Below are 21,994 nucleotides of genomic sequence, written 5' to 3' on the forward strand. Positions count from 1 at the left end.
AGGCATGGGGAGGCCTGGGGCATTCGTTCCATTCACACACCCATCACCATTCTGCACAGAGGCTCCATGCATTCCCTAACACCCAGATACGCTCCAAATGCCTGTCTCCCTGCACCACACAACATGCTCTGCTTGCATCATCTCTCACATACATTCCACCCCCTGCCCACTGTCAGACTGAAAATGCTGTGGGTGCACCCACTACCTCCCCTTGCAAAAGCCTCCAACTATGTGTGCATCTTTTGTCCCCATATGCCCATGCTAGGTCTGTGTGGGAATCCACTGCCCACATTTACTGCCTGCTCGCATGTTCCAGGTGCTGGACACAAACCCACTGCCCTCCGAACGTGCACCTCAGATATGCATCCATCTGCTGCCCTGCCCCACTGTACTCTTGATGTACACACATCCCCTGCCCCACACATGCAGTCCACGTGCTCTGCACATACCCATTGTCCCAGACATTCCAGATGCTGTGCACAGTTCCACTACCACATGTACACACTCCAACCTTGTGCACACATGCAGTACCCCCTGACAAGTTCCAGATGCTGTATATGCATGCATTGCTCCTCACACATACGGCCACATGTCTGTGAACTTTGTGCTGTGCCCTTGTGCTTGCCCACAGTTTGGTGGTAACAGCAATGGACAGAGGGACTCCGCCTCTTGTGGGCTCTGCCACGCTGACAGTTGTGGTGATGGACATCAATGACAATAGCCCCACCATCCCGTTTCCCTGGGAGGTGCGGGTCCCAGAGAGTAAGTGCAGCTCAGCCCCATGAGGTAATGCGTCACGGATGGCAAGCGCTGAGGCGCGATGGGCACCTGCGGGTCAGGGAGAAGCCCCCAGAGAGGCCTGTCCATTTCCTTGCCAAGGGCTGGCTTGTGCTGACCCACTGGCTGAGCTCCCCCTGAGCTCTTTGGCATTGCCCCATCTGCAGCAGCCTGGGACTGGGGGTTGTATGGCCCCTGTGCTGCAGCTGTGTCCTGAAGGAACCAGCTGAATTCCCAACTCATCCCTGGCCCCCTGCCCGCACTGTAGGGACTCCAGCTCCACGTACCTGCCCTGCCTGCTCTCTGTCCTCAGTCTGTGTGCCCTGTGCCTGTGTCAGCCTCAACCTGCCCTGCCTGGTGCCCCAGACCTTCCCCTTCGCCCCTAGCATCTCCCCCTTGTTCCCAGTGCTCATGCACTGGACTGAGCTGGGTTCCCACAACATGAGCCGGGTCTTGTCCGAGGAGATGGGGCTACTTTGTTCATGCCTTGCCTCTCCATAGACACGCTGCTGGGCACCCAGATAGCCCAGCTGACTGGGAACGACGTGGACTCAGGCCCCGCACTCTCCTACACGCTTATGCTGGATGGTGATGCCGTGGGCACATTCAGCGTGCTGCGATATGGGGGACACATTGCCCTGACAGAGCCACTGGACTATGAACAGCGCAGCCACTACACCCTTACCCTGCGTGCCTCTGACACCCGCCACGAGACCGAGGCCAACCTCACCGTCATTGTGGAGGATGTGAATGACAACGCACCTACTTTCAGCCAGGGCTTCTATCAGGTACTATATACGCAGGTGTGTCAGGCAGCGCAGGCCATCCTGGACAAGCCTCTGTCCTGCTCCTGCCTGACTCGCCTGGCCTCACGAGGCACAGAGATCCCCCTGAGGATGGGTCTGAGCCTGTTCCGGCCCCTCTCTTCCTGCACCCCCACCGGCATCCTGACACCCCTTGTGCTGTCACTGTGGCATGGACAGGAGGCTGAACCCAGGCACATAGCCCTGGCATCAGCAACTGCGGGCTTGCACAGCTGCATGCAGGTGGTACATGCTGGAGTAGGTGGGAACAGTTGGAGGGCCAGAACTGGTCTCAACCTGGACAAGTGTTTCTGGTGAGACCTGGCCTGGGGGCCCATAGGCAGATCAGTAGATGAAAGGTGACTTGTGCAATGTGCTGCATCTCTGGAGCAGAGATGCAAGAAGCTGGGAAGCCCCAGAAATGCTTGAAGGCTGTGAGACCATGGACCAGTGGAACTGTCTGTACATGCTGTTTGGCACACCGAAGAGGGAAGAAGAGGTGTTGTAAATTGTGTAAAATACCTTCTGTGCAGAAAATACCAGCTATGAAAGAGTTATTTGGAATAGCAGAGCAAAGTAGTGAAAAGGATCAGGAACTGGATGCTGAAGCTGGTTAGGACTCACCCTAACAAGGCTAGGTGCTGTGCATGTGGGACAGGCCCCATCAGTGTGCCAGCCATGGCCCTGGTGCGGAGGTGGGGGCAGTGATGAGCTGGGCCACCTTAGCTACCTCTGCCTTGGCAAGCCCCAGCCCTTCTCCCCATCCCTGCGGGCTGGCTCCAGGCCAGGGGGATCAGGCGCCTGCACAGGGGACCTGGCGTTGACAGGCTTCCTCCTCTTCCAGGTGGCAGTGCCGGAACACACGCCTGCAGGCAGCATCATTCTCACTGTGAGCGCAACTGACCCAGACTCAGGGAGCAACGGGGATGTCACCTTCCACCTGGCCGTGCCCAGCCCTGACATCGCCATCGACCCCAGCAATGGTGCGTGCGGCTGGCTGCTGTGTGGGGCCCATCTTGTGGGTTACTCTGACAGTGCCTGCAGTGGGAGGTGTCCCCATGCTGACCCAGGCCCATCCTCTCACCTGGTCACTCTCTGCGGTGGTCAGTGAGGCAGATGTGATGGGGTGGTGTTCCCACCACAGCGTCCCAGATGACTGGTTCCTCCAGCCAATAAACCTAACACCCTTCCCTGTTGTCCCCCATGCTGACTCTGGCTTTGTGCCCACACAGGGACCCTCTTCACCATCCGGCGGGTGGAATTCGATGCCAGCCAGCCCACCCTGGACCTGGTGGTGGAGGCGCGTGACCATGGCTCTCCCAGCCTCTCATCCTGGGCCACAGTGCAGCTCCAGGTGCTGGATGTGAATGATCACAGCCCCAGCTTCCAGGTGCCACGCTACAATGCCAGCGTCCCTGAGGACCTGCGCCCAGGAACCACCGTGCTGACACTAGAAGCAGGTGACGCCGACCTCTCCCGGGAGAATGCTGGTTTTGACTACACCATTGTCAGTGGCAATGGCGGCAATGCCTTCCAGGTGGAGAGCCGGGTGGCCTGGGCAGGGGGGCATCTCCGCACGCAGGGTGCCTTGGTGCTTGTGGAGCCCTTGGACTTTGAGACCATCCCTGTCTACAACCTCACTGTAGCAGCCTCAGACCGGGGCCTGCCGCAGCGCAGCACCACAGTGCCTGTGCTCATCACTGTGCGGGATGTCAATGACAATCCACCCATATTCACCCGAGCCGAGTACCGCACAGCAGTGAGTGAGAGTGCACCACCTGGCATGGAGCTGCTGCGTGTGGTGGCCCATGATGCCGACTCGGGGCCCCACGGCCACATTCACTACACCATCAGCTCAGGTGACCAGCATGGGCTCTTCCAGCTTCATGAGAGCACAGGGGCCCTGTGCCTGGCACGGCCCCTGGACCGAGAGGCCCAGGCGCTGCACACACTCGTGGTGCAGGCCGCAGACGTGCCGGGTGGGCACTTTGCACTGGTACCTGTAGCCATTGAGGTGAAGGATGTCAACGATAACAAGCCGTACTTTCCGGTGGAGGTGCTGAGTGCCAGCATGCGGGAGAACCTGCCTCCTGGCACACTCGTCACCACACTGCGTGCTGTTGATGCAGACACTGGTGTCTTTGGGGAACTGCGGTACACAGTGCTGGAGCAGCCAGTGGGGGAGCCCACCATGGTGGAGGGCTGGGATGCCTTTGCTGTCAACAGCAGCTCTGGGGAGCTGCGCTCCCGACTTACCTTTGACTATGAACGAGCCAAAGCCTTCCAGCTCTTAGTCAGGGCCACTGATGCTGGCAATGCCTCTGCCACAGTGACCGTGCGGGTGCTGGTGACAGGGGAGGATGAATATGATCCCATCTTCCTGAGCCCCTCCTTCAACTTTGAGGTCCCTGAGGGTGCCCGCAAAGGGCAGAGCATTGGGCGGGTGTTGGCAACAGATGAGGACGAGGGGGCTGACGGCGTCGTACTGTACTCCCTGGCAAAGCCCTCGCCGTACTTTGCCATCAACCAAACCACAGGCACCATCTACCTGCGTGTGGACAGCCAGCCCCAGGCTGGGGCTGGGCGCGCCAAGAGGGAGCCACGTGAGATGAGCCTGGAGGTGCAGGCGCGCAGCCCCCTGCCCGCCTCCCGCTCTGCCGCTGCCCAGGTCACTATTGATGTCACGCACACCTCCTTCGGCCTGGCTCCAGACCTCAACCTGCTGCTGGTGGCTGTGGCTGCCTCACTGGGGGTTGTGGTGGTGCTGGCTGCCGTGGCCATTGTGCTGGCACTGGTCCGCTCCCGGCACCGCCGGGGCCGTGAGAAGGCAGAGGGGGACAGGCCACTGGGCCGTGTACAGAGCGGCTCCCTGCAGAAGCTCGGCCACGAGGAGCCGCCACTTTCCGGGGGCGAGCACATCTACCACCAGGCCCTGCCGGGGTATGGGGGCGAGCCGGCAGGGCCCTACACGCGGGGTGGCTCGTTGGACCCCTCGCACTCCAGTGGCCGAGGCTCTGCTGAAGCCGCTGAAGACGATGAGATCCGAATGATCAACGAGTACCCACGAGTGGCCAGCATCACAGCCTCCATGCAGGAGCACATCTCTGCCCGTGGCCCTGACTCCGGCATCCAGCAAGATGCCGACCAGCTGTCCGACATCTCCTGTGAGCCGGCTGCCCTGGAGAGCGCCCAGTGGTTCAAGAGCAAGAAGGGCTCTGGGCTGCTGCTGCCAGGGCCACCCCCGCAGCTGTACCGCGAGGATGGAGGAGGCAGCGCCTTCCTCGGCGTGCGCTGCGGCCTCAGTGTCTCCTCCCAGCCTCAGGACTATGCCTTCCCAGAGGATGGCAAGCCCTCTGTGGAGGGCTCGCTCACCGCCATTGTGGCCAGTGATGAGGAGCTCCGCGGCAGCTACAACTGGGATTACCTGCTGAACTGGTGTCCCCAGTTCCAGCCGCTGGCCAGCGTCTTCACAGAGATTGCCCGCCTGAAGGATGAGAGCTCCCTGCGCAAGCCCTTCCCGACCAAGCCCAAGGCAGAGCCCAAGCCTCGCATTGACCCCCCACCCCTCATCACATCAGTGGCCCACCCAGGTGCCAAGTCTGTGCCCCCCAAGCCACCGCCAGGCAGGACCTTCCCACACCCGTCCTCCCTGCGCCGCTCGCCCATCAGCCATGAGGGCTCCATCTCATCCTCTGCCATGTCGCCCAGCTTCTCCCCCTCGCTGTCCCCGTTGGCTGCCCGCTCCCCTGTGGTCTCGCCTTTTGGCATCTCACAGGGGCCTTCTGCCTCCGCCATCAGTGCCGAGCACTCGCTGGAGCCCCCTGAGGAGGCCGAGCTCAGGATTTAGACCTGGGCCCGTGGACTCCTCTGCCCCCCACCCCGTAACTGTGGGGTCAGGAGCGGGGCCAAGGCCAGGGCTACTCTGCACAGGTGCTAATCCTGCTCTCCCAGCACCTTGTCTGGCCCGGGGCCCCCATGGGCTGTGGGTTCCTGTGTCCTTTGGGGCTGTTGGTTCCTGCCACTCCCTGTGGTCTGGCAGATTCAGTGCTGGTTTTGATGCTCAGTGGACTGCTGATCCTAGTGCCAGCACCCCTTGGCGATGGTTCCTTGTACTGCTCATGGTGTCTCCACCGGTGCCTGGCAGGACGGTGCTTCATGGTACTGTGCGCTCTGAGAGAAGCTGGGAGAAGATGGGTGCTCCCTGTCCTGCTGGGCTGGGGTTCTGCAGACTGCAGACCCTGCCCTTCCCCGGCCACTTGCCTGACCCACTCAGCAGCCTGGGTGCAGCAGGACGCTGAGCCATCCCCACTGGCCCTCTCCTCACGGGAGCTCACAGGGCTGAGAAGGAATCCCAGGGCAGGGATGCGCTGCGCAGCAGGCACAGCCACGGCAGCCTGCCAGTCTGCCCGTGCTGCCTGTGGGGCCGGGGGTGGCTGAACCTGCTTCCTGATAGTGAGGGGAAGCCCATCCCAGGCCAAGCTGGAGTGGAAGGAGAAGGCAGTGCCTGCTTTCTGCTTGCTTGCCCATATGGCTGGTGGGGAGAAAGGGGATCCTTTGGGGTCTTTCAAGCCCTTCCAGCTCCCACCACTGCATATGACCCCTTTAAGGAATCTCCTTCCCAGAGCTTCTGGAGAGCCCTGTTCCTTGGGGCCTGGGCTGGGAGGTGGGTGCCCTGCTCAGCACAGGAGCCCCATTCCCGGACAATCTACTCCTGGGGCCATGTACCTCTCTGGGCTGCGGGCTGGCTGGAGCATTGGACACGGACACTGCCGAGGCACCAGGCAGGCTGTGCAGCAGGGCTGGCAGGAGCTGCAGTGTGAGAGCTGTGGCAGAGCTGACCCCAGGAAAGGCAGTGATGTGGCCCCTTGGTGACACAAGCCAGTGACCTCCTCCCGCTCCATCTGCCCCAGGCCTGGTGGCCAGCCTGCAGGGCTGCAGCGGAGCAGGTGGGAGGGGGTACCCCAGAAAGCCACAGGGCCTGAAGCTGGCATGGTGGCAGCCAGCTCATTCTCTTACAGCCGCAGTGTAGGACACTGGGCAGCTGGCCTCCCCCAGGGGCCTGTAGTGCGACATGCTCACCAGGGCACCTCAATAATGTGGGCAGGTGCCAGAACCACCACCCCCTGGACCTCAGCGCTCTGTGCAGGGATGGCTCCACACCACTCCTTCATGCCATGTTGTGAGCATGGGATAGAGCCACTCTTCAGTGGGGCTGGTCCCCATCCTCACTCCAGCACCACTCACAGTCAGCCCACACCCAGTGCTCACCTCACAGCCCGTGGCTGCTCATGGTGGAGCAGGCACGTGTGGCGCAGCCCTGTGCCCAGGGAGTGCTGTCCTAGGGCCTGCCACTGCGGCCCTGGGCCCTCGGATGCTCACAGTCTCTGTGACCCACAGGCAAGGGTGCAGAGCGAGGGCTGGGAACAGGGCTTGTGGAGCACCACGGCAGCCCCACTTACACAGGCAGCCTGGGTGTGAGCATTTGTGGTGTCAGGGAGGAGACCCAGTCATCTGAGAAGGGGGTCTGGGGGACTTTCCTCCCTGTCACACTTTTCCTAGACCCACTCTGTAGCCTCAGCCCAAAGCATGTCAGCACCACGGCTGCAACTCCAGCCCAAAATGTTTTGTCACAGCAACCAAAACCCACCACTTTTTCCCAGTCCCTCCCCAATTCCCACTAAGAACCATCTGTGACTGCAGCCCCATCTGTCATTGTCTCAGCTTTAAGCCTCCTCCTTTCTGCCACAGGTCCCAGCCCAGCTTGCACTGTGAGTGTCCCTGCATCGTGGGCACAGTGCTGCACCCTGGTCCTCACAATGCACACATGAATGGGTCCCTGGTGCCTGGGACCTGTCCTGGGCACCAGGCAGCAACACAGGACAGGGATAGTGGCACCAGGGGGGCTGCAGGGCCATGCCTGCACTGCCTGGAAACATGGAGGACCCAAGGTGGCTCTGGGAGAAGAGGATGGGTTCTGCCTCATTCAGCACAGGGACAGCCCATGGAGGCTCTTGGGGCAGGCACCCCTCGTTTCTTCTCTCCTGGCTGGGCTACCCTGCTCAGGGGCACCGTGGGGAGCACGCTGAGGGTGCCGTGTGCTCCCTGAGCCCTGTGCTGGCCGGGGTCGCCATGCAGTCCTGCTCCGCCCTGCATGTTTGGGACAGGGAAATGTGGATGGGTCACTCCCCCTGCATGCCACATGGAAGGGTCAGACACACGGCAGCCCCACTTTGGTCTGGGGGGACACAGCCATGGGCTGCTGAGCCCAGCCAGGAGCCATGCCTCCAGTTATTTATTTTTACACATTGTACTATGATTCCTGTTTTCTACTTTGTTTGTACCTTTTGTATCGTGTCTCGCTGAGCTGCATGTATTGGGCGCTGCTCATCGGCCTGCACACTGGGCCATTCCAGCACAGCCTGGACCCAAGTGCCAACTTCTCAAAGAAATGCCTTAATAAACCACACTTGTTTGTACAGAGATGGACATCATCACTGCTGCTTTGGGCTGGCGGGCTGGCACCATGGCCCCACCAGGTGCTGGGAAGGAACACCAGGAATGCTGGCAGGTGGGAGAGAGATGTGAGGCACAGTGGGGCTCAGCACGTGGCTTGTCTGCTGTCGACATGCCGTGGGCCACAGGCACCCGGGTAGGACCCATACCCTGCACTTGGCTCTGGGCAGCTACTTAGCTGGGAGAGCTGGGACTGGCTGGGACACATGGGCTGTGCTGTGGCTGCCTCTGGCCCCTGGGGCAGACACCGCCAGCTCCAGGTAGCCCTGTTGCCTGGCCACGGCTGCCTGCCTCCTGGCCTCTGCAGCAGGTTGGGCCAGCACATGAGGTGCAGGTATTTCAGCCTGTAGCATAGCAGAGGAAATCAAGAGCCTGAGCACAGTGCTGTGGGCCTGGCCGAGGTGCCCCTGGCTGCTCTGGTGGTGCCTGTCACGGCATCACTGCACACGCGGCCCTGGCTTGGCTGTTGCCCTGGCCAGGCCACCGGCACCCACGTGTGTGACTACATCATGCAAGTCCTTCTGTGAGAGGCTGCTGAATCCAGCAGGTGAGGCTGCCGCAGTGCCATGGCCCCAGGTCTAACCAGTAGTAAGGTTGAGCATGTTTTCCTGACAGGTACACACACAAACACAGGTGTACAAGACACAACTACATGCACTCACACAGCTGGCCACACAGAACAACACGGACAGACACAAACAGCACCAACAGCCTCACCCTGCTCCCCTCACTGGCTGATGAAGGTCTGTTAGCACGAATACACCCCTAAAATGTGGAGCTCTCCAGCAACTGGGCTCGGGCACACAGTCTGCCCAGCAGGTGCCCCCCAGATTCCCAGTCTCCCCCGTTGCCGACACCTGGACATATGAGTTCCAGAGGCCACAGCCCCACTCCAGCTGCTACAGGCCCTCCCAGTACAGACACCATCACACACAGACACACACGCACTGTGGATTCCTGCAGCAAGAGAGCTTAGAAAATCGGTGTATGCAGTAGATTGCCTTTGGATCTCCTCACCCCCTGCTGCATAACACACAGACACAGGCATGCAGAGACACACAAGTGGTTCTCAGGCAATCTCCAAGCCCTGTGGTCTCTCTGGCATTTGGCTAGGACTCCCCGATCCCCCTGGCAGCCTTCTCCCCTGTGGTCCCACCACACACTCTCTATCTGACTCCTCTGCCTCCCAGGCCACTTCACCGACTCACTGTCTAGTCTGGCTTGCTGTTTGCTAGCAATGCCACACTCACACACCCCTGCTCACTCTCTCCAGTTGCTGGCACCATGGGCATGCTGGCCCTGTGACCTGTGATCTGACTCCACACACATCTGATGCACACACATGCATACAGAATAGAGGCCCCCTGGCCCAGGAAAATAGAAATTGAGTTTGAGAAGACAGGACAGGCTGTGCAGTCATTAGGCGTAGGACACAGCCAGACAAATGTACTGGCCATCAATCCTTTTACATGTGACCAGCCACTTTTATCCCTTTTTCCCCATTTTTTTCCCCTCCCCAAACCACCCTGATCCCTTGCTTTCCTCACCTTTTATTTCCTCTGCTAAATACCCCATAAGTCTTGTGCAACCCTAAAACGCTCTGCATTTTGCCTCTCCTAACATGTCCCGTACTCCTAAGCAGTGCCCCTTCAGTCTGTGGCACGACTGGGAGAGCAGCTCCCACTCACTTACTCTGATGAGTGCCACCTGCAGACCAGGGGCTTGATCATGAGCCAGTGACAGCCTGGGCAGAGCTGGGGAAGGGTGTCCCCTTCTCTGACTCGGTTATTGGGGTTCCTCTGCCTGCCACTCCTCTGTGCTACTTAACCTCATGCCTTCCAGCTCCCTGACTGGTAGCAACAGCAATGCAAGTGCATGCTGGGCATGCTCGCTGCTCTGTGGCTGAGACCAAGGAGGTCTTCGGCCAGCAGGAAGGACTTTGACGTTACTGTTTTCCCCTGGCACTGCTTGACCTCCCCGTAATCCCAGCTGCCCAGTGGAGGGGGCACATTGCTTCCATCTGCAGGATATGCACACAAGCATACCCTGGGGCGTGAGAAGAGCTCCACCAAGGACACCTTGGCAGCTTCACTGGATGGATGCTCAGGCTCCCTTGTCCTCTGACTGCTGCAGACCAGCTAGTCAAACTAGCAGCAGATGCTTGTTACAGTAATTAGCTCTGTCAGGGCAACCTAATCTTTGCTGGCCAGACAGATCCCGGAAATAATCTCCTACAAATCTCATCCCACTTAAACCTCTGCCCAAAGCTGTAACCAGCTGGATAGCTGGGTGGTCTGCAGCTCTCTGGCAGTGCACATTGTCCAGCACCCCAGGCCCCCAGCCAACATGCGTTAAGGCTGAGCAGTGAGTCCAGTCCCTCCAGGCTGCAGCTGTAGCTGCTGGGTTGGTGCCACACAGGCTAGGGTGGCTGGCTGGGTCTGGGGCAGCAAGGAACCAGGAATAGGAAGGTGGGCCACCTCGTACGTGGTGGGACAGGGTGAGGGTTGGGACATGGGAAGGTCTGTGTGCCCTGGCAGGATGAGGGAGCAGCAAGGGCTGCACAGCTGGGAGCACAGCGCAGCAGACGAGGAACAGCCAGATGCAGCCTGGGTGCAGGGACTGCACTCCACCCTGCAGCTGCTCATCCCAGTGCCGTCGGGGCCCCACACACCTCCCTGCACATCCCCAGTCTTTGTTTCCTCACAGGACCCTGGGAAGGGACAGGACCCAGAACCACCTCCAGCTGGGCAGACCCATGCTTCAGCAGGACACTCACACGCAGGACGGGTGACTCCCAGCCCTGGCAGGCAGCTACCTCTGCGTGGTTCAGGAGCCTTCCTGTGGCACAGCAGAAAGCTCTTCCCACTGATGAGGCTGGGGGGACAGGGCTTGGCTGGGTGTGAGGGATTCCTGGGCTGTTCCCTCTAAACCTTCTCTGCTGCACTGGGCCCCACATCCCATAACCCCCAATGCCAGCCCTGCACCCACCCATGCCTAGCCCTTTCCCCTGTGTTCCCCGGCCACTGTCTTCCCACACAGAGCCCCGCTGCTCACCCCTACGGCCCTGCACCATGCAACTTGACAGCTTCAGGCGGGCAACCAGCTCCTGCAAACCACACAGTGTTGCATGCGTGGAAACGCTACATATGCTTCCAATTGCAGGAACCAGAAGTGCCCTAGGGCTTTGGACAGACACTAATGCTATGGGCAGCACCCACAGAGGAGTGCCGGGACGTCCTGTAAGGAACAGGGATGGAGCACTGGGTTCCTAGAAGACACAAAAACTAGCCTCAAGGTGGCCATGGAAGTACCTTGGAGGCCAGGCAAGGGCTTGGGTGAGCCTGAGGAATGCGGGCTGAGACCTCAGTGTCAACGAGATGCTGGGTGGTGTCTGTGAACAGGAAAGATGCTGGGTCACCTGGCTGCCTCCCTTCACCCAAAAGGAGCAGGGCCAAAGGTCTGCAGCAGGCACTGCCCGCCTGGGCACACGGCATCTCCACCTCTCAGCCACACACATGGTGCAACTGGAAAAGCACCACCCACACAGCAGGGCTAAAAGCAGGAAGGAACAGTGGGACTACTACAGCCCTGGCCTTTCCTAGGAAAGGACCTTCACCTACCCTGCAACAATTTTAAGCATCAGCCCACTTCTTTGTTGATGCCTTATGCTGCTACTGAGGCAAGAGAGACTCCGGGCCTCTCTTCCCCCTGGCAGCTGCTGCTCTGGAGGGCCAGAGCGTAGCTCTGGCGTGGGAGACATGGCAGCCTGGGCCAGGCAGGTGGTTTTCCCATTGTCTCTTCCTGGCTTGGACTCTGCTCTTCAGAAGCAGGAAAGCAACTCGGAAATGCTGGAGCCATGCAGCTTGTCTGTGCATGTGACCAGGACTGGGACAAAGACTAGGCTAGCTGAGCCAAACTGGCCTGGGGCAGATAGGGTCACAGCACCCTCTGCCTTACCAGCCACCTCCAAAACACCCACTCCAGCACTGCCCTTCATCTTGCAGGCAGGGGGACAGCCTCCATGGTGTCTCAGGCACCGTTTCCAGAGCTCCCTTGCAAAAATGGCTTGAACCTTCCACAACCCCAAGATCTGCAAGTATCATAATACCACTTTTGTGATCCTAATTAGGTGAGCTCCTAGTGTGGGAACAAGTATCTGAAAGAACAAGCACAGGAAGCTGAGAGCTGCAGCTCAGCACTGTGGGAGCCAAGTGGCTGCCTGCGCTGGTGCCAGCTGGACAGCATGCTGCACTGGCCGCTCAGCAGCACCATGTGGCTTCTGCTGCGCGACCCATCCCCACCTCACAACCCACTCCCACAACCAAGCGGAGTCCCACGCTCATAGTCTCCTGAGCCTCCACCACAACCCCATGCTCCTGACTGACCGAGACACCCCGTGCCCACAGCTTCCCTATGTCCCTGCACGCAGTCCCAGGTGGCTGGGGAGTGAAGGCCGGCAGGGCCAGGAAGCGGCAGCCCTGGGCAGCAGGGTACACAGACCTGCGCTGCCACTGGCTCCACGCCTCCCGGCTCTTGCTGGGACTCAATGATGACGCCCAGCCTCTGCGCACAGAAGACAGCCAGGGCACTCGCCCTGGACTGCAGCCTGCTCGTGTGGGCTTGCTGCCCCAAGCCATGGGGTAGCCACAGAGGGACTGCCCCCAGAGGAGGTCAGAGCTGGCAGTCGCTCCCCTGCAGCTAGCCCCTGGGGCAGAGTGCCGGGAATAGCCCCTGGGGCAGTGCAGGAACGGGGAGCTCCAGCCTGACCCTCCCTGTGCGGGCCCTGCTGCTCCTGAGCATCCCTCCCCTGCCGGGGCCCGCTTCCCACAACAAACATCCCATCCCTAGTGGGAGCGCTGGGCAGGACCCCTGCCCCTCCCAGCTGGCCCCCAGCCACGGCTCCTCAGCCCCGTCCACGTGGGACCACTGCCCCCAACTCAGCACCCCCGCGGGGCCACCAGCCCTATACGGACGCTCGGCCCGGGGCAGCAGCCGAGGCTGCACCTCCCGTCCGGGCCGCCCCACCGGGCTGCCGCGGGAGCGGACCCAGAACGCCGGCGGGCGGCCGGGAGAAGGACGGGGCTGACCGGGCCGCGGCAGTGCAGGCCGCAGCGGGAGGCGAGCGGGGCAGCGCCCGGCGCCGCAGCCGCCCGGGCCTCCGGCGAGGGGCCCCGGCACCGAGGGGGCGGGGCGGGCCCGCCACGTGACCCGCGGCCTCCTCACGTGATCGCCCCTCATGCGCCCGCACACGTGACCGAGGCGCTGCGGCGGGATGGCGCGGGGGTAAGGGGGCTGCTCGGCCCGGGGGGCGGGCGGGGCGCCCTCGCCTGGGGGTGGCGGGGCTCGGGGGTCAGGCGGGGCTCCCCGGCCCGGGGGCGTCGGGGGCTCGGGCAGGTACCTGGCAGTCCCCGGTTTCCCCTGGTGCGGCAGGTGCCGCCGGTGCCCTGTCTCCGCTGACAGCCTGTTGCAGGTGCTGGGGGGTCCCCGCCGTGCTGGCGCTGTGTGCCGCTGCCTGGAGCTGTGCTGTGGGCCTGGCCCTGGAGCGGGACCAGCCGTTCCGGTAGGTGCCGGGGTCGGTGGGATGGGACTGGGCGCTGGTGCCCACCAGCCGCTCACAGCGTGCCCGCAGCATGCCCCCCGGCTGGACCCATACAGGCCGTGTGAACCCTGGCCATGAAGTGCAGCTGACCTTTGCTGTCCGGCAGCGAGGGATGGAGCGCCTTGCTCAGCTCGTCAATGCCGTCTCAGACCCTCACTCACCACGATATGGTAATGACTGCGCACCTGAACCCTGCCCGGCCCCATCAGGCCTGCAAACAGGGTGCTCTGACTCTCTCTGTGCTTCACAGGCCAGTACCTGTCCCTGGAGCAGGTACGGGACCTTGTCCAGCCATCCCCAGCCACACTCATGGCAGTGCTGAAGTGGCTGCAAGGCAGTGGTGTTGAGAACTGCAGGAGTGTGACCACCCTCGATTTCCTGGAGTGCCGCATGTCAGCAAGGTGAGCCCTGCATGGGGCTGGGCCCTGCTGTGGTGGCTGTGCTGCTCCCTTAAAGACAGAAGAAGCCAGACACTGACCCTGCCTGCTGCGACTTCCCCTTCCCCAGGGCTCTGCTGGGCAGTGCGGGCGATGGAGGGCTGAGCTGCATTTGTGCCTGGGCTCGAGGGTTCCACAGCCAAGAGCTGGCTGCCTGTGTGCTGGGTCCCAGTGCCGGAGGGAGTCACAGATCTAGAGTACTCGAAACAAGACACATGTACCCATTAGGTGCTTGGTCGAGCCCCACGCCTCCTCTTGCCTTCTGTGGGGCCACAGAGTCCCCACTGAAGGGCTGGGGGTAGAGTTGCAGGGGACCCTGCAAGCATCGGAGGTCTGGTTTGGTGATGGAAATTGGTTGGGCGTAGAAGGTGCTATTTGCCTTACAAGGCCAGCATTGCTGGTGGAAAGCAGAGCTCATACCTGACTTCCCAGTAGCAGGAGGGGTGGCAAGGGTGCGGGAGGCAGGGCAGAGGATGGGCGTGCTGCTGGACAAGCATGCTGATGGCAGCATGACTCCTCACACGATGGCCGTCCCTGTGTTGCAGCACGGCTGAGCATCTCCTGCCAGGGGCCGAGTTCCACCGCTATGTGAAGGGCCAACGCAGCATCGTGCGTTCCCCGCTGCCCTACACTGTTCCCGAGGAGCTGGCTGAACACATTGACTTCGGTACGTCCCACACAGGGGAGCTGAGGCTGCGCAGAGCTCTTGCTGCCTGGCATGCACATGCTGGTGGGAGGTTAAGCATTGAGCAGCCAGGCTGGCCATCTCCATGTCCCAGAGGACAGCGTGGCAGGCCCTCTGGCCATGGTCCCAGCTGCCCCTAGGTCCCCGTGAGGAGCTTTGCGGGTAGGATGTAGGTGCTCCATCTCTGGAAGCACTCAAGGATTCGGCTGGATGGGGCTCTGAGCAAGCTAGTCTAGTTGAAGATGTCCCTGCTGGCTGCAGGGGGTGTGGGCTGAATGGCCTTTAAAGGTCACTTTGACCCAAACTGTGCTGTCATGTTGACAGGCAGCATCCAAAGTTTTCCTTGTGTTTCTTGCTGGTGCTCTCAGGCCTGGATTCTCAGTGCAGAGAGTTCTGGTGCAGCCTGTCTCTGCAGACCATGCAGCTGCTTCCAAGGTGGAAAAAGCTCCCGTGAGTCCCTTTTGTGTGGGCATCCCCACCTGTTCCATGAGGAGAGCAGAGGGGTGCCAAGCTGCAGTAGTGGCCTGGTGGTGGGGAGACTGAGCTATGCAGCCTGGGAATACTTGTGAGGACTGGTGAGGAAGCTGAGGGAGCACTTCCCCACCTCCTGTGCAGTGCTTGGGGCAGGTGCTGCAGGGGATGGGCTCCCCTGAGCCCTGCTGCTGGCCAGCCCTCTTGGACACAAATCCTGAGGGTGGTGGAGAGGGAGCCAAGAGACTGGAATACTGTCCTCGTGGAGCTCTGGGCCCTAACAGCTGCTTCTTTTCCTGCTTGCTTGTGCACCAGTGGGTGGCCTGCACCGGTTCCCTGCAGAGAGAAAGGCGGTAAGCAGAGCCTGGGCCAAGAAGGGAATGGAGTCAAGGCAGCACTATGAAGGGAGAGCGGCTTTCCACCTGGGTGTGACGCCTTCCATCATTCGTAAGAGATACAACATGACAGGAGGAGACATTGGGCTACTGCCAAACAACAGCCAGGCTTGTGCCCAGGTAACTGGTAGGGCCGGTCCAGGTCAGAGGCCCACAGGCTGTGGGAATTCCACACATCGGTGCTTCTCCAGCACTTGGCTGCTCTGGTGGTCCCATGACAGCTGTGGGGATTCCTCAGTGGCCGGTGGGAGCACCTGGTGGGCTAGCATTTCACAGACGCGTGCTGAGCCAGTTTTCTAAGTCGGGAGAAGAAAATTGTCTGTTCCTTGTCCCCGCAGTTCTTGGAACAGTATTTCCACCAAGCTGACCTGGCTGAGTTTATGCAGCTCTTTGGCAGCAGCTTTGGCCACCGCTCTCAGGTTGACCAAGTGGTTGGACACCAGGGCAAGGGCAAGGCTGGGCTGGAGGCCAGTCTGGATGTGGAATACATCATGAGCACAGGTGCCAACATCTCCACCTGGGTCTTCAGCAATGCAGGTACTGATCCCCCTCCGGCGTCGCCTGCTTCCGTGCATCCCACTTGCTGTAGCACCAACACACCTGCTTGTAGTTTAGGGAAAGGCTTGCCGTCTGCAGAAAAATGGCCATACTGAGTCTATCTGGTGTCTGTTAAGGGGGGACACCTGGAGGGCATACAGGAATGGCACCCTGGCTGTGGTACATCCCCGGAATGCTTTCTCAGCTACCACAGGAGCATACCGCGTGGGCTTCCAGAGCTGGAGCTGATGCTGGTTGCTGATAGCTCCAAAGGTGATCATCTTCCATTGATTTGTGCGCAGTTGCTTTTGAGCCCGTGTGAACTTTCAGCACCTAGAGTATCCCGTAACCCGGCCTTCCATGCTTGACTACACAATGAAAAGCACTCAGCTGCCTTTCCATGGAGGGAGGGCACAGCAGCTGTATTTTACTGGAGTTTTTCCTGCTTCTTTGGGGTTGAAGCTGATCTCTTGCCCATGAATCAACCGGTAGAGTGGATAAAGGAGAGCAATGTGATTTGAGAAAACAAGGTTGCAAAATAGCCTGCACAAATATGGCTATGGTGTTGTAGGACAGTGTCATCTGTCCCAGATTAGAAACTGGCTGAGCAGGAGGCAGAGTGCCCTTAGGACTACCAGCTCTGCCTTCCTGATGGGGAAGGCAGGCACAGCTCTGCACTGACTTCCACCTCCCCCGCACAGCTGGTGACTTGGGGAGGGCGCAGAGACAGGCAGTTACTCAAGCAGCTGAGAGAGAGAAGGGGTGGCTGGGGCTTGGCTCTCCCTGCCTCATGGAGAGGGGTGAGGGGCAGGAAGGGACCTTGGCAGGTGGAAGTGGAATGTACAGCAAGCAGGTCTGGGACCCGCTGTTGCGGGTAGAGGGGCCAAGGCCTGGCTGGGTCTTAGGAGGGCTGCCTGGATGCTGAGGGTGGCTACAGCCCTGTGACAGATGCTGAGAGAGGGAGTGGATGAGTGTAGACCCCCTGCTCGGGTTCAAGGTGACCCTTTCACCAGACCTGCTGGCAGAGCTGGAGCCTGGTGCCTTCCGCTGTGACAATCCCCAAGATCAGCTGTGCTGCCAGCAAGAGCTCACAGAAGAGCTCCAAACCGGCTGTACTGTGCGTCTGTTCTCTGCAGGCAGGGCAGGAGCTGGAGGACCTTCAGCGCCCGGTGCTAGTGGTGCCGTTGAGGCATGGTCCCCCCTATGCTGTCCCCCTTTTTTCCTCAAGCTTGGTGTGCTAGGAGGAGCTGAACCCCCCACACACTGTCTCTGCAGGGAGACACGAGAGCCAGGAGCCCTTCCTGGCCTGGCTGCTGCTGCTCAGCAACATGTCATCGCTGCCTTGGGTGCACTCTGTCAGCTACGGGGATGACGAGGACAGCCTGTCCCAAGCCTACATGGAGCGTATAAATGTGGAGTTCATGAAGGCAGCTGCCCGGGGCTTGACCATCCTGTTTGCCTCAGGTTCGTGCCATTGCTGGCATGGTGCAGGTGTGTCTGGGGGTCCCAGCATGGCGGAGAACCTCTGTGCTGATCACCAAGTGAGGATGCTCTGCCTCTAGGCAGCGAGGGTCCCCTGCCTGGGAAACCAGCGTGGAAAGTGGAGGGAGACCTTCCTCTGGGTCACCCCGGGGAGCACTGGGTGGCTGGGATGCTGCCACGTTATCCCTGTCCATTTCTTTCGGCAGGTGATGACGGTGCTGGGTGCAGAAGGGTGCGCAGTGGGAACCACACTTTCCGGCCCAGCTTCCCAGCCTCAAGGTAGATGTGGAGAGGTTAACTGGGGTTTTGCAGAGACATGAGGCTCTGTGCAGAGCTGGCTGCTGCAGCTCACCCGCAGCCAGGGCCAGCTGAAAGCTGCTGCTGGCACGTCAAGCCCCAGCCTGTGGCCAGCTGTGGCCTCAAGCTGGTTTTGAGCCACTTTGGGGGATTCCTGAGGGTCAGCCCCACCGCTGTGCCTGGGGACACTCACAGACCTCGGAGGTGGGGGCATCTCTGCGGCTCCTTGGGAGGGGGCTGGCGTGTGGAGTGCCACTGCGTGCCCATCTGCAATGCCCACCTGTCCCCCCAGTCCCTACGTCACCACTGTGGGAGGAACATCCTTCAAGAACCCTTTCCTGGTGACCGCAGAGGTGACGGACTACATTAGTGGAGGGGGCTTCAGCAACATCTTCCCCATGCCAGATTACCAGGTGAGGAGGTGCCGGCTCTGCCAGACCCAGGGCAGTGGCTGGGGCCGGGGGGTGCTGTGTGGTGCTTGGCAGGGGTGACAACGGGCTGTGGTCGGAGGTGGTGGGCTGCAGGGCAGGGGAAGGAGGGGGGGAGGTGAACACAGGCAGGGTCTCACTGCCTGGCCTCCTGCTCCTTGTGCTGTCCACAGGCTGCGGCAGTCGGGCACTTCTTGCACTCGGCCTCAAAGCTGCCTCCCAGTTCCTACTACAACAGCAGCGGCCGTGCCTACCCTGACCTATCTGCCCTCTCTGACAACTACTGGGTGGTGACCAACCGCATCCCGCTGCCCTGGGTGTCGGGGACATCGGTAAGGAGTACAGCCCCATGCGGGCGTGTGGTGGCTGGGCTGCTGTGTGCTGAGCCGCCCTCATCTCTGGCAGGCATCGACGCCCGTGGTGGCCGGCATGGTGGCACTGATCAACGACCGGCGCCTGCAGCGGGGGCTTGCACCCCTGGGCTTCCTCAACCCCGCGCTCTACCAGCTGCAGGAGCAGGGCCATGGCGCTGCGCTCTACGACGTGAGCTGGGCAGGGGGCTGCGGGGGGGCTGGGGGGGCTATCCTGTGTGGCGCTGGGGGGAGGCCCGGACATCCCGCTCCCGAGGCTTGGGGCAGCGGCACGTTCCTGTTGGAGGGGTGTCGGGGCAGGGGCAGGGGAGGGGTGGCTTCTTGAGCTGCTGGGGTGTTTGGAGGGTACCAGTGCTGCACAGGGGTGTCCGCTGCCCCGTGGGCTGTCCCGGGTGTTCCCGTGCCCACCCACGGGTGTGTCCCAGGGGTTCCAGTCCCGCTGTGGGCTTCGGCGGTGGTGTCCCTCCCCTGCGGTGGGTCCCTGCCGGCCGCACAGAGGTCTCATCCCCCCCGCAGGTCACACAGGGCTGCCACCTCTCCTGCCTGGACGGCACCGTGCAGGGACAGGGCTTCTGCGCCGGCCCCGGCTGGGACCCGGTCACTGGCTGGGGCACCCCCAACTTCCCCCGCCTGCTGCGGGCGCTGCTGCCGACACCGTGATCCGCCCGGCCCCGGACAATAAAGCCACGGGGTCGCAGCCCTCCCGCCTCCGTCTGTGCTATGCCGCGCCACGCCGCTGGGGGGCGTGCGGGGCGTGGCCAAAGGGGCGAGGCGGGCGGCAGGGCCAATGGGGCGGGGCGGAGCGGGCGGCAGGGCCAATGGGGCGGGGCGGAGCGCGCAGGCGCCGGGGGAGGCGGCGACCGGTGTCGCGCGGCGGCGGGCGATGAGCGGCAACGCTGAGGCCGACCCCGCGCCCGCGGCCCCGGCCGCCCCCGCGCCGCCCGCCCCCGCCGCCGACAACAAACCCAGCCCGGCCGCCGTCGGCAGCGGTGTTCCCGGGGCGGCCCCGGGCGCGGTGGGCGGTGCGGCGCGGGGAGCGGAAGGCGGCGCGGCTGGCGGGAGGGGACCCGGTGAGCGCGGGCGGGCGGAGCCGGGGGGGTGGGGGGTGCGGGGTGCAGGGGGTCGAGCTGCGCCTGGGCTCCCGGGGGGAGGGAGCGCAGAGGACGGGGCCCGGGGTGAGCGGCCCGAGAGCCTGCCCTGGCACTGGCCGCGTAGGCCGCGGGGGGGGCGGCCCGCGGGTGCCCGTGGCGGGTGGGGGGCCGGCGCTGCTCCCGGTGGCTGCGGCCTACCGAGCGCCCTGTGCCCGCAGTGCCCGTCTCGGCAGCTGTGGCTGCGGCCCCCCCCGAAGGGGCCATGTCCAATGGGGTCTACGTGCCACCCAGCGCGGCCAACGGGGACGTGAAGCCGGTGGTCTCCACGACGCCGCTGGTCGACTTCCTCATGCAGCTGGAGGACTACACGCCTACGGTATGGGGGTGCCGGGGCGCGGGCAGCCGCGGCGGGGCAGAGCTCCTCCAGCTTCTCTCTTTCACAGATCCCAGATGCCGTCACGGGCTATTACCTCAACAGAGCAGGCTTCGAGGCCTCCGATCCGCGCATGTAAGTGGTAGAGCGTGGCCTCCGGGATCCTGCACAGGGTCCTGTAGCTGGGGGCCCCAGTAGGAATTCCTTAATCCTAGTGGTGCTCTGTGCTATCTGCCTGAAACTACCCCCTTCTCTTTCCCTGCTGGGTAGCATTCGTTTGATCTCTCTGGCCGCGCAGAAGTTTATTTCTGACATTGCCAACGATGCGCTGCAGCACTGCAAGATGAAGGGAACAGCCTCGGGCAGCTCCCGCAATAAAAGCAAGGTGAGAGAAGGACAGAATGGCTGCTGAGCTGAGGGGAAACATCCTCTCCTGGAGCTGTAGCAAGCTAATCTTGCCACCACTGAATGCGGGGAGGGGGATTGTAGAAAGTCTTAAATCCATTGTGCTCCTGAAGGGTCAACGTGTTTGCTCATAAGCTGGGGTTCTGCTGGTGGAAAAGGAACACTGGTAAGAAAAGGAGGGCGGTGGAATTTGCGGTGTACACTTTGGTGGCTTCACAGGAATGTGTGAGTAACTGCACCTCATCAGACCAAGGGCCATCTAGCCCTGCATCATCCCTCTGACAGCAGCCAAAACTGATGCTTGGGGAAGAACATAAATGGGTAGCAAGCGTGTAGTGATAGTTTCTGGGAATTCTCCCAGTCATCTGTTTGTGGTTCAGGGGCCTCATGAGGGTGATGTAATTTATGGCCTTGAGTAATGCTCAGCGTCTTTCTGTCCGCCGAGGGCACACAGCAAACTAAACACATGATATTTAGCATCTGGCTAGTGCCCCAAACACCAGTTTGCAGCTGCTTCTGGAAACTGCCTGTACAGGTCACCACAGCTTGTAGGGGGAAGACTGTAAACCCACAAGGTTTTGAAGGATACCTGGCAACAGAGGTTGTTCACACTGTGACTGACACTCCTCCTTGTCCCTTCAGGATAAGAAGTACACGCTGACCATGGAAGACCTGACACCAGCACTTGCGGAATATGGCATCAATGTGAAAAAGCCACATTACTTCACATAAAGACTGAGGGATTGTCACTGGGAATTTTTAAGGGTCGCTTCTGTGCCATTAAACAGCTGGGTAGTTTTTTTGTGGAAAGGCAGCTTGTCTCCTGCCCATACGTTAACACCCTGCCCACAGGTGAAACAGCACACAAGTGGCCTGCCAGGGCTTCTGTTCTCAGTGCACCAGAAGCTGGTGATGTGACTTTGAAAGGCCAGTGCTGAGAGGGGTTGGCTGTAGGGCTCGCAACTGGTGGGGTTCTAATTGCACCTTCCACTGTTCCCAGGAGGGCTTGGCCCTGCCCCAAGAAGCTGAAGGGGGAAGTGGGTGTAGTGCTAACAGGACTGCCCAGTGCTCTTCATTTTTTTTTCTTCCCAAGCACACCTGTTGTCTCTCGAGAGGAACACTCAGGGGCCTGCACCAACAGCGCTGCAGACAGAACCCAGGCCCTTCTCTTGAGAGAGGAGGGTGCTGTTAGCCCACCTGCTTTCTTTGCTGCAGTCGCCAGAGAAAATGTGGTAGCAGCTCAGATCCTGAGCCTAGGACTCCACAGACTGTTGGGCAGTGCCCATGTCAGTGTTGCCCCCTTTCTGCAAGGCAATGTCCTGTGCACATA

At 61.2% G+C, this 21,994-nt stretch overlaps 3 protein-coding genes across 3 annotated transcripts in view; all 3 read left to right on the forward strand.

Annotated features, from left to right (window-relative positions):
- Window positions 1-8,058, forward strand: part of DCHS1 (dachsous cadherin-related 1) — a 55,731-nt gene extending 47,673 nt beyond the window's left edge. Inside the window, exons 18-21 of the mRNA XM_055801420.1 lie at window positions 632-762; window positions 1,279-1,565; window positions 2,425-2,563; window positions 2,813-8,058. Coding sequence (XP_055657395.1) covers window positions 632-762; window positions 1,279-1,565; window positions 2,425-2,563; window positions 2,813-5,427 — 3,172 coding nt within the window. The 3' untranslated portion in view covers window positions 5,428-8,058. The remainder of the gene's footprint in view (window positions 1-631; window positions 763-1,278; window positions 1,566-2,424; window positions 2,564-2,812) is intronic.
- A 5,198-nt stretch (window positions 8,059-13,256) lies between these two features.
- TPP1 (tripeptidyl peptidase 1) lies at window positions 13,257-19,495 on the forward strand. Its single transcript, XM_055801832.1, has 13 exons — window positions 13,257-13,376; window positions 13,564-13,653; window positions 13,723-13,862; window positions 13,943-14,093; window positions 14,675-14,796; window positions 15,601-15,800; window positions 16,019-16,217; window positions 17,493-17,681; window positions 17,906-17,978; window positions 18,289-18,409; window positions 18,598-18,756; window positions 18,830-18,967; window positions 19,312-19,495. Exons 1-13 carry the CDS (start codon window positions 13,366-13,368, stop codon window positions 19,453-19,455), a joined length of 1,737 nt encoding a protein of 578 aa, XP_055657807.1. The 5' UTR covers window positions 13,257-13,365; the 3' UTR covers window positions 19,456-19,495.
- A 72-nt stretch (window positions 19,496-19,567) lies between these two features.
- TAF10 (TATA-box binding protein associated factor 10) lies at window positions 19,568-21,478 on the forward strand. The gene is made up of 5 exons (XM_055801838.1): window positions 19,568-19,865; window positions 20,105-20,262; window positions 20,330-20,394; window positions 20,530-20,644; window positions 21,307-21,478. Exons 1-5 carry the CDS (start codon window positions 19,583-19,585, stop codon window positions 21,394-21,396), a joined length of 711 nt encoding a protein of 236 aa, XP_055657813.1. The 5' UTR covers window positions 19,568-19,582; the 3' UTR covers window positions 21,397-21,478.
- Window positions 21,479-21,994: the final 516 nt, after the last annotated feature.

Source organism: Falco peregrinus, chromosome 4, assembly GCF_023634155.1.
Source record: "Falco peregrinus isolate bFalPer1 chromosome 4, bFalPer1.pri, whole genome shotgun sequence".
Lineage (NCBI taxonomy): Eukaryota > Metazoa > Chordata > Aves > Falconiformes > Falconidae > Falco > Falco peregrinus.